This window comes from Colletes latitarsis, chromosome 2 (assembly GCF_051014445.1).
Source record: "Colletes latitarsis isolate SP2378_abdomen chromosome 2, iyColLati1, whole genome shotgun sequence".
Taxonomy (NCBI): Eukaryota; Metazoa; Arthropoda; class Insecta; order Hymenoptera; family Colletidae; genus Colletes; species Colletes latitarsis.
In genome coordinates this window covers 7,766,538-7,779,139 of record NC_135135.1, presented here as the reverse complement: position 1 = coordinate 7,779,139, position 12,602 = coordinate 7,766,538, and the positions used below count along the sequence as shown (strand labels likewise).

The 12,602-nt window shown below is 37.9% G+C and overlaps 1 protein-coding gene across 1 annotated transcript; it reads right to left on the bottom strand.

The window, feature by feature from the left end:
• Positions 1 to 315: 315 nt before the first annotated feature.
• On the bottom strand, positions 316 to 6,975 carry LOC143350880 (uncharacterized). Its single transcript, XM_076782775.1, has 2 exons — positions 6,757 to 6,975; positions 316 to 1,197 (listed from the first exon to the last, which is right to left on the bottom strand). The coding sequence occupies exons 1-2, from the start codon at positions 6,973 to 6,975 to the stop codon at positions 316 to 318; spliced, it is 1,101 nt and encodes a 366-aa protein (XP_076638890.1).
• Positions 6,976 to 12,602: the final 5,627 nt, after the last annotated feature.

Genomic DNA, 12,602 nt, shown 5'->3' with positions numbered 1-12,602 from the left:
TCCCTCGAAGCAGATCACCATTGAATCATGATTACGGTATAAACTGTCGAAATAGCCTGGAGTTTCGATCAAGACCCTCCCGGTCGTCGAGTCAGCGACGGAACATAACTATTTACCGGAAGCCTCGTCCACTGATCCTCTTCCACTATCGAGCCTCGCGACAAAAAGTAACCAAATAAAAGAAGAAACCGAGTGAAACGAACGATTAAACGATCACTATCCCCTGCACCTAATCGCGTCGTCGGAGCCCACCGTTCGAGTTCCCGTTCGTGTTACGTGCCCCGTGTCCACGGAACGCACTGTTCTCGATCGGATTCAGGTCGCTGTCTCGTAGGACACCTTCGTCGTGGACAAACCGAACGGAAAACCGCCAGCGTACAGCGGCCGCGGCACCAAAAGATGGCTTCTCTTCCCGTCCTCCAGGTTCCTGGAGATCTGCTCGTCGTCGGGCGCTATGATGTTCTCGATGGTGAACGGTTTCTTCTTCTTGGTCTGTTGGGGTTGCACCGTCGTCTGACTCGAGATACCGGCGTCCAACGCGATGCACGAACCGATCTTTCCGTCAGCTACCTCCACGCCTGAACCTTCGCCGATGTTCAGAAATGGCCTGGAACTCTCGGTTTTGTCCGCGACGCCGGTCTCCGTCGCGCCGGAACAGAGCTGCCTGCCCTCGGGGATCTCCGTCTGGAAGTACGACAGCTGGGAAACGTACGGCGAGACCTGGAACCCGGGGAAACTCCAGTTCCTCGTCTGCAGAAGGTTGCTCTCGTAGCCGCGTAGGATCTCGTCGGTCCCGGCGAGTCTCTGCCTGACCTCTGGCGACAGAAGGTAATAACTGGAGCCAGCTTCCGGCGCGGGGAACCCCAGCGTGTTGTTGCCGCCGGAAGCCATGGTTAAACGGCGCTCCTGGAGCTCCCATCGCAGCAGATCGTCCCGAAGACGATGGAGATTCGCGACGGTCAGGCTGCTCGTCTGGACGCTCGGGTTTATCGACAGAACCGGAGACGATTCCGAGTGGGGAGGCGGCATCGCGGAAGCCAACGCTTGCAGTTCAGATTTTAGAAGCTCTTTGTCGGGTTTGTGCAGCTTGAAACGCTTCCGACGTCGCAGGAGCGAACCGTTCTCGAACATCGAGAGGGCCGCTGGATGCAGCGCCCAATAAGCGCCTTTCCCGGGACGATGGGGACCCCGTGGTACCTGGAACCAGCAAGTTTTTAGGTACGATCATTTACGGCCTTGCTAATCACTCTTAGTTTGCTAAGGGGCTCGCTTCGTCGGACGTGGACAAATTAATACGGTCGTTAATGAACCGTAATATCACAGGAAAAAGTTATTCGGTTTCATATCTTGGATGGTATTAGATGTTTGTATACGAAGATTACTTTTAGAGTGATTAAAATATTGAAACTTGGTGGATTTTCTCGGTAATCATTTTTATTTTGCTGGGAAGTTTGTCTATTGACGTGGAGAGTAATTAATATGATCATTATAGAACTTCATAATCGGTGGAAAAAATGATTAGTTCCATATCTTGCATACTATTAGATGCAAGAAAAATGTTTGCATGCGAAGATTAGGCATTTTTGCAGGACAAATAAAAGATTAAATCATCCCATAAAACAAGGATAAAATTCGTAATTTAGCAAAAGTGACAACAATATTTTAATCATAGCAACATCGACAATTTGTAAACATTTAAAGAAAATGGACTTACGTTTACGGTCTTGGTAATCATTTTGATTTTGCTTAGAAGTTTGTCTATGGACGTGGAGAGAAATTAATATGGTCGTTAAAGGACCTCAATATCGGTGAAAAACGTTATTTGGCTTCATATCTTGGATGGTATTAGATGTTTGTATACGAAGTTTACTTTTATTGTGATTAAAATATTGAAACTTCGTGGACTTTCGTTTTAGGTTTTGGTAATCATTTTTATTTTGCTGAGAAGTTTGTCTACGGACGTAGAGAAAAATTAATAGTCGTTAACGAACCTTAATATCATTGGAAAAAGTTATTTAGTCCCATATTTTGGGTATTATTAGATGCAGGAAAAATGTCTGCACGCGAAGATTACGCATTTTTGCAGGTCAAATAAAATACTAAATCATCCTATAAAACAAGGATAAAATTCGTAATTTAGCAAAAATAAAAACAAAATTTTAAACATACCAACATCGACAATTCATAAACACTTGTTTCGAAGCTCGAAGTATAATATTCCACGCTGATTTACTGAATGGAACCTTCTTGATGACTGCGTTAATATTTTTATTTGCATATAATAAAATCGTTTTTTAAAGAATTTAATAATTGGATATAAGAAATGGATTTTATACGACAACCTTCGGCGAAAAAATGGCTGTGGTACGAAGAAGAATTACTACAACGACGTCCCATGACAGGTTTACATCCTCGTTAAGTTCTTTTATGCGTTTTCTGGGATGATGAAAGTATTTTGTGCTTTGTATTTTAAGACGCGATCGAGTAATGAAATCATCCAGGATCTCTGAATAGAAACAAAGTGATCTTTCATCGTGATAACGTGTCAGACAACATACTATAAAAATGTTAAAAAACAATAATATGACTTTCAAATAACGTATGTTTCAATATTTTATTGACTGTTCAAAGTTCATATATTTTATAACGTTTCTTTTTTGTGCAATATCAATAGATTTTCACGAAAATTTGCTCGTGTAAACTACAGACCAACGAAGTATCATAAAAATGTTGATCTCTTGCGTTGTAACGAAAATTGCTCAAATTTTGAGCAAGGTGGACAGTTCCAGGCGTGTGATTAAAGAACTTGTAAATTCGTATGACGTTTCCAACACCGGTACACTGTGTCGTTAGTTATTCTCCATACAATCAGAATTAATTACGCTGACACAGGAATACCGCGATGCGAAACTGTGCCGTAAGGGGCTATGGGAAATTTAAGATGCAAATTACTCTCGGTTGATTCACGGTGAGAAGGCCTCAAGTAAAAAGACAATCTCGATCGAGAATTATCCGAAACTTGTAACGGGTCGAGCCCCAGAGATCTTCGGGTTTGTAAAAATAACTTGATCCACAGATGACTGATTTTATTTGCCACTTGCTACTTAATTTACAAAAGACGACTTGCCTTTTTTAATCGAGTCCCATTCATACTACAAATTACTGTTTAAAAATTTAGATTTTGCCGACTTTAGCTCGTGTTATAGTAAAAAAGCTTTGAATGATCGATATTGGGGTACTTTTTTTCTATCTTCCTAAGCAATACAATGGAAGGTGATTAGGATGAAACTTCTGTGAACGAGGGATCCGGTGCAACACCCGTTTACTCGAACCCTCGAAGTGTTTACATAAATGACTAATATAATCGAAGTTACTGCTACTATGGCGAACCCACGAGCCATCACTCCCCTATGCAATTATTCTACTATTATCAGTTTTATTAGCCATTATTACTGTCGTTATTACTAACATTACTATTGTAATTTAGTTCCAGTACACCAAATGAATTCACTCGTATAAATAATTAATAGTTACGCTTATGATTATCTCGCTTACGCCAATGCGACGGCTGCGAGAGGGCCTAGGCGTCTGGTAACGAGGCTTCACACCAATAATAAATGCGCTTGCGTCTGGTATCGAGGGTTCGCGCATGCGCCAAAATACCGTGTAAAAAAGGGCCGCACAACCACACAGAACGGAGAAGACAAGAGAATGTTTCTAGCCAGGTCCTTCGAAGCAATAGAATCTCTAGCTCACTCGTTCCTTACAAGTTCTCCAATTTGGATCTTGCATAGTCCTACTCCTATTAATGGTTATTATTTTGTTTAAAAATCTAGTGGAATTTATACTTTGGATAGGAATTTAATCAAACATATTGATTACTTTGATGGTGAAATGACAAACAAATTTTACTTCTGTGATAGAATCTAAAAAGATAATGTACTCGTTGTTTTACTTTATTGCAAATTCGACAAATTTGAATCTTGATCCTATTCGTATTAATGTTTATTAATGTATTTTAAAATTTACTGGGATTTGTACCTTCTCCATTTTGAAGAAAATAAGAGCCAATGACTATATCATCCAAAAAACTAGGCAATAGCTTTTTATCAGCAAAAGGGTCGTTGGACTATTGATTGAGTAAAACCATCCACCCAAAAGTGAACCTCCTCTTTTTGGTAAAACCAATATGAATGTCAATTTTCACAATCAAATATTGTTTTTGCTGTTTCGCCTATATTTTTCTCCCATTCTATAATCTTTCAACTTTAACATCAGTTCTACGATCTTTATACAAACTTGATCACTTTTCACTGTTCACTATCGTCGCCTCACTATTGCTGCGTCGTCCGGTGTGTGCACCATTTTGTTTCGCGGACACGTAACTAGTAAATAAGTGTGACTTGCAAGTCAGACAAACGCAGACATTACAGTGAAACTCGATTTATAAAACCCGACGGGGGACAAACAGTTCAAATAATCGGGTACTTTCGTGTAATAGGAGTCCACTGATCCCCGCTACTGGTAACATTACAAAATACACAATTAAACGACGATAACTACGATTTGTGAATCAATAAATTTTGTAAAACCTGAATAAAATGTTTAACAATAACCTTCGCCTTTCACGTTGGAGAGAACACTCGGCATTTATAATGTACTATAAAATGCGAACGGTAGCTGAAACCTAACATCAACGGTATTATTTTTAGACCACAACAAATTATCAATTATGGTTGAAATTCTGGAACGAAAAGTGTGTAACGTAATTTGTTTCATCCTGCTTGCGCTTTTACCGCGCTGCGTGCGAATAATTTGGATCGTAGAATGGTAATTAAAATCTATTAATCATGTCTCCACTTTATTTATCTACGCTCGAATCGTATGGTTACTAAGCGGAAAAGAATGATTTTGCCGTGTATCTTGATATTATCAATGCTCCCTCTTTATGCTTCTATTTCTAATTATCAGTCTCGCTCGAACCGTCAAAGAGATAAAATGTATTTACGACAAGCGATTAGCTATCTGCTTAAACGTGGCCGCGTTCAGTGCTCTTAGAACGAGTGTGAGATCGGGAAACTTGCCGTGTGGAAACTCGTGTAATCCTCTGAGAATGTTCGCTGAAGTTGGTGAAAAATTTGTCAAAGATCGGAGCAACTTCGACTAAAAAATTACCACAGATTTAATAAAAATTTATTATCCGACGGTTGGTAGCTGAAAAGTCCAAATTAAAATATAATTCGCGAATAGACATCCGAAAGTCACCTATGGCCGATCGATATGAAATTTTTAAAGTGTACAGGTGAGAGGATGGATCCAAAATATAAAATTTCTATTCAGGAAAATATTAGTCCTTTTGCAATATTAATATGGAATTTTATACTGTTTTTCTATCTCTGTCAACAATCACAACACAAATTATCCTCGATTTTAGTTATATATTACTGTTTAATATGAACCGATCATAAATATTCCGAGTCTAGCAGAAGCTTGTAATTAACACTTTGACGGCCGCTGACACTTGTACGTAATTTTCTTGTTTCAGTCAGCATCCATTTAACTTATTATGTTTGTTCAGCATCGAGTTTCATCCCGTATACTCGTTATGGTATCCCTATGTTTATAATTCCTTATAATAATATTCCTAACATCCTTATTTTAACGCTTTAACGGCCGCTGTCGCGTGTACGTGATTTTACTGCTTCGCTCGCCCATGTCAGCATCCATTTAAGCTACTATGTTTGTTCAGGTTCATTTATAACTCTACCTTTATAATGCCTTATAATAATATTTCTAGCATCATCGTGTACCTCACTTTGGCCATAATATCAATATAAAAAGCTTAAACTGTTTGTATCATATCGATCAACGACTCGTTTTCGAAAGCAATAGTTAGTTCACCAAATTAAATTCATAATTAACCCTTTGCATTCGACTGTCCCCTTTGAAGAGACATCCAGCAAAGAATTTGGATGTACACTCTAAGCGAACACAACGATATTATTTTTTTTAAATGATTATATAGGACAATATATAAGCGAAAAATTAAAAAAGAAGATATGTTTGTTATATTGATGTATCAAGTCATCCCATAAAACAAGGATAAAATTCTTAATTTAACAAAAATAAAAACAAAAATTTTAAACACACCAACATTAACAATTTATAAACACTTGTTTCGAAGCTCGAAGTATAATATTCCACACTGATTTACTGAATGGAACTTTCTTGACTGCGTTAATATTTGTTTTCTAAAGAATTTGATAATTGGAGATAAGAAATGGATTTTATACGACAACCTTCGGCAAAAAAATGGCTGCGGGTCGAAGAAGAATTACTACGACGTCTCGTAGAACAAAATACATAAGCGGAAAATTAAAAAAGAAGATATGTTTGCTTAGAGTATTTACTATCTATTTTGTAAGAAAGTTTATTAATGGTAGGTGGTCGAAGAAAAGTCTCCGAGTGCAAAGGGTTAAAAAATAGATTGCAACGAATGTTTCAAAGGACAACAAAGAAGTATATAGAGATATCTACGAGCTATGAAAAACGGTTAGAGAGCTTTTGTGAGGTTGAAACTCGCCATAGTCTTTGCATGGAATACGCAGTCATCAAAATGGTCATTTCTATTAAAATGTGATTTCTCAGAGCTAAGGTTTTATATTTTGGCTCCACGTTCCATCTCTGCATTTCCAAAATTGCATCCCTGTCGACCAACGGAGCCACTCGGAAGAATGTCTGAAAATAAGTACCAACCTTGATGAAGCAATCGTTGAAAGACAAGTTGTGCCTCAGAGAATTCTGCCATCTGCGTGTGTCCTTGCGATAATAGGGGAACCGATCAGCGATGAACTTGTAGATCTCGGCCAGAGGCAGCATCTTATCCCTCGACGACCAGATGGCCATCGCGGTCAACGAAATGTAAGAATAGGGTGGCTTTTGGTCGCCGTAAGTGTCCCTCGACGGTCGAGGCATATTTCCCTCTTCTGTTCGTCACCTCGATCTTCGCAAACAGAAACCGAGAATATCGTTTTCAGATCGTCATCGCCGTCTCTTCTCAGCGAGCACTGTCTCCTGTCGCATCCTCTCATCACATTTCCTCTTTTCCCTCGATATCGTAACTACCACGCCACGTCATGCCGCGTTAACGATCGAAACGATGTCAGCGAGTTCCTGTTTCTTTCGACCGGTCAATTATCAATTACCATTGTAGTCCCGTGTGTCCTCGTCGCTGGCACGACGATTCAGTTCGCGCCGAGTGACCTGAAACCAATTCGTTTAATAGTTTTATTGCAACGTCGCTGATAGGCGGCTCGATTTTTCATAATGCTAATAACGCTTCCGCTCTTTATCCTTCAAGCTTTTTCAAGACGTTCTATCGAAGACCAATTTGTTATTTTCGCGTAATTGCGGGGGCTTTGATCGATACTTGAATAACGTAACGATAGTATCGTCTTTCATTTTATTAATGTAGTAAAAATTATATTAAAGAAATCTGATGAAACTTTAATCAGAAAAGCCACCCTTCATCGAGAAAAGATTATCCTTTGCGTACGGTGGGATCGAGGAAGAATAAATTATGCGTTAAACAATTAAGATAAATCTCGGGAACAAATTTTGGAATTCGATATTATATTACCTTCGCGAGAATATAAAAGAAAACTATACAGAATTTGAATTTGCATTCGTATCGGTGCATCTACGCAAGTACGACACCGTTTTAATGCTTCAGTGGCGCGTAGCGAATTTCAAACTACCGACGATAAGGCATCAGCTTATTGCTGTATTTTGCTCATTTCCAGTGTTATATTCTATTCATTGTTCTCTTTCAGCGGCGCTTTTGAGTCGGATCGTTCAAAGAACAGAGTCTATTTTACTTTACATATTGCATATATTCTGAAATACGTTGGAGAAGAATATTACAAATGTAATAAGTAACTTTGCTTTATTTTCGTACAGCTTTGGATCTGAATCCATGATCAATATGTGATTTCTTATGTTAATATTTCTATTGTGGAAACAAGAACGAAAGAACATGGTCTCTGTACAAAATAAACACCGATATACTCGCCTTGTAACCATAACGATAAAATGACCATATTGATAATATTGCGAATATATCGACCAGAGGTTGATTCTATGTGCAAAAATCAGTCGAAATGCAAGAATAATATTTGTTCGTTCGAGCCTTCGTTTTTGAGATAATATGAAAATAATGTCTGGAACAAGTGGAATTCAGTACGATTGGGCTGACGCGTCTGACCATTTATCTATTTGTTCTACTTGCGCTGAAGTTTAATTCGTATTCTATTGCTCGCACACCCTGTACATTTGCAATATCGATTTTTTCGAAAACAAGGCTACCAACAAAAGAATGTTATTCATTTTTTCTACTTATTTTTACATTGCAAAATCGTACTCGGTATGTAATAATTAAAAAAATAAAACTCGATCATTGGTGTTGTTCAGTAGTATTGAACACTAAGACCAACTTTTAACTACGATTACAACCCTAATAATCTTCCATTCTAAGGAAGAACAAATTTAAGTTATTATAAAAAATAATGAAGGTTCAACATATTATTTAGTATTCACACAATGGCGATTTGATTGCCATTTGAATAATTATTAATGACATATTTTATTGTGTTTCTTGAGGTAAACGTATACGCATATTATTAAATATGAAACTTCAAACATAAATATAGAAATTTCAATAATTTACCGTTGTGCTATCTTTTAGCCCGGAAGAGTATTATGAAAACATGTTTTGTGCGTAATTGATTTTGACTAGACATTATTGTTATCGAAGCTATATAATTATACCAGAGTTTACCGATAAACAATCCATGTGACGAGATAAATATTTCACAAAAGCACGGTTTACACATACAAGGTGTTCGGCCACCCCTGGGAAAAATTTTAATAGAAGATTCTAGAGGCCAAAATAAGACGAAAAGCAAGAATACCAATTTGTTGATGGAGGCTTCGTTAAAAAGTTATTAACAATTAAATTCAAAAATTTCAAATCGTTCTGGAAAAATTATTTTCGGTTGCGGGGCTCAATTACAATCATTTTTGGTGAATACACATACTTCCGAAATCCTACCCACTTTCGAGAAAAAAATTCGAGTAAGTGCTGAAAGTTTTCGGTGAAAAAAAAGACTTTCGAATCGTCTTGGAAAAATTATTTTTAGTTGCAGGGGTCAATTGCAAGCATTTTTGGTCAACAGACATACCCCCGAAATCCTACTCAGTTTCGAGAAAAAAATTCCTTACCGAAAATATAATTTCTGGCCAGAAATGTCTGTCCGAATTTTCATGGGAATCTTTAAAACGTCATAACTTCTGAACGGATTGGACGATTTTAATGTTTAAACAAGCAAACGACGCGTATTTTAGTGTAGAATATATAGAAATTATAAAAATATTCGAAAAGTTGGTCCTTGACCCCGCAAAATGAGAAAAACCCTATAAAAATGGTCCAATTTTCAAACAGCCATAACTCCTACAATTGTGAATATATTTCAATGAAACTTTTTTCTGAAGTAGAGCTCATAGGTACCTACAAAAAAAGTATTAGACAACTTTTCTGTAGGGCGTCAAACAAAATTACTAAAAATGAAAAAGGAATTTTTAAGAAAAATCGACAAGGGTAGGTGCCTAAATTTTTCGGCGAAATTGAAAAGTTTCAAATCGTTCTGAAAAAATTATTTTCAGTTGCGGGGGTCAATTACAATCATTTTCGGTGAATAGACGTACCCACAAAATCCTGCGCATTTTCGAGAAAAAAATTCAGTACGGTCGGAACTTTAAACGTTAATAACTCTTCAATGAAGCCTTCATCAACAAATTGGTATTCTTGATTTTCGTCTTATTTTGGCCTCTAGAATCCCCCATTAAAATTTTTCCCAGGGGTGGTCGAACACCCTGTATATCCTTGCAACTGTACTTAAACATAAATATGTATTTTGTTCCTTTATTTACAAAATATACATTTGTATAAATATTTGCTGTCTAATGATTAGATATGAATTCATATATGTAATTATATGTTACTTAAACTTCCATCATAATATATTTTGTTTCTCACCAGTCATCAAGATATGATATAATTATATCCGACCTTGGGGAATAACATTTTATTAATTAGGACTCGATACGGGCACATATGTATTATATTATATAATACATGAACAAATTTAAATGTTACGTTATATTATTATCTGGTATGATTATGCATTGTCTTACACTTTCGAATTTTGTGATTTGATCGTGTACGACGATTCATACTAAGCGTTCCATTTGAATCGATCCTAATCGAAACTATCTTCGAAATTATTCATCAATTACATCAACTTTGTTTTCTTTTAATAGAATCATGTACTTTCTAACACAGTATCGTATCTGTTTATATCGACTATTAACTAACGAGAAATTTTTAATAAATTCGGTGAAAGCCAGGCTTCTGTGGGATAAAAAACTCGAGACATACAAAGACAGTTTTAACGGAAAATGCTTGAGCAGGAATTTGCAAAATTCCAAACGCTGACTCTAATGCAATAAACGATAAAGAAAAGAAGAAAAAGAAACCAGACCATAGGTCGGATACGTGTGAATAAAAGCTGAATGAAGAAGCCACGATACTAACAGCACTAATTTTATACTACTGAATAATATAAGCACCGTTGATACATATAGCGCGATCATCTTATTCAGTAATCTCGAATACATTGTAGAGCGTAAACGTACATATAAACTGTCCAAATTAATCAAACTGCTACTACATTATTAAAATGTTACATGTCAGGTAATGTGGGAAGATAGCGATACGATAATGCAAGATTATACTGATACACTCTTCCAACGGAAGGGAATTATCATTAGGTAATATTTTTAAAAAGCTCTACAAAGTCAGCTCGAAAGAATAAAAGATAATGCAATGAAAAATATCAAATATCGTGGGTGTCGTGATCGTTTAAAAATTGGACGATTTTGGTATAAGATTAGGCGAGAGTCTGACGTTGAAGGGACTGTTACTACTGGGAGATGTTGGTCCAATCTCGATAGGGATTTGGCGAAGGGCAATGTTCGAAGTAAGAACGAAACAATTAATTAAGGCAACGGCACCCGAAATTCCGGTTACGCGAACATAACAAACATTCGGTAGCCCAACCTGACTCGACCCAATCAGTGACCATCCCGAACCCAGGCTCGGGTACAACCATAATATTATATATTCGTTTCAGGCACAGGGTCGATAAATCTTGCAGTGGTAGATTAAATAAGCTTAAACAATTTCTATATTCACACATACTCCTTAAAATGTCTAATATCTATCAGAATATGTTCTGGGTCCATCGTAGTCTCTTATCAAAAGGCAATGAAAATCATAAGAATACTTTCTTTAACACGTTCATTGGCAGATTTTCATCCCTACAATTTCGATTTTAGTAATCTAAAATTTGTATCGGTATTTATTTTTGTGAGCTTGCTAGAATTCACAAATCCTGTCCAAATTCATTTCCCTCGACATCTTAACTTGAGAATTAATTTCTCTAGTTTCATAGTGGAAAATCCTGTCACTCAAATGTGGCTGACCTGGGAATCAAAGTGTGAAATTGAACTTAAAACAGAAAAGAAATAATTTAAAAGTCTAAAGTAGAAAATAGAAAATTCTGTCATAGCAGTCAAAATGTTAAGCTTCTTAAGGAAGACACTAAGCAACTTCGAGACACCAGGATGACTTCCGGCGAGGGTGCAAGTCCCATTGAAACTCTCAGAAAGCTAGCCTAACATACCAGTAGCAGAACACCCTGTTATGGAAACGAAGGATCCGTGTATCACAAGATGGAACGAACGTTATATAACAAAAGTAACACCTGTAACACCCCCTTAAAAAAATCATACATCCATTAATCTCGTTTTCCACTCTTGTTGAAGTCTATACTCCACAAACGTGCAATGTTTTTTCGAAAACAAGGCCTTTCTTAAATTTATTTTTACATTTTGAACCACCCTCTGTATACAATATTTGCAATGCTCGCGAGGCACCGATATCCCATCGAACGCAACGCGACCGCCTGGTAGACGCAACAGCCCACGAGCACGCATGATGATCACGCACATGCTTAATTTCGGTGCCTGTCCGCGAGAGGAACGCGTGATCGCGAAGATAGGACGACCACCGGGGCCGCCACACGAGGATCGGTCCCAGCGATGACAGCCCGTCAACTGCCACGGACCAGATAAGCGATCACGAAACAACAAACTGCCAAATCCCTCGTTCTGGTTTGGGAACCGCATCTCGAGTCGATCCAAGAGCATCGTGTAGGAATTGATCACAGTTCTTTCTCTGTTCCTCGATCCCAAGGTGAGGGATTGGAGCTCACCTATATCGAAACCGATCCGAGAAGAGACGCGTTGGAGCACAGTTCTTTCTTCTCGGTTGGATCGACCACGCCTCCACCAAAACCAATTCGAGAGAAACGCATTGCGATTGGAGCAATAGGAAAAGGCATAGGACCACTTAACCGACCAGCTCCGCCCATTGGTCATCTCCATCCAGCCAGCCAAAGCTCACTGATCGGTAGCCAAGCACA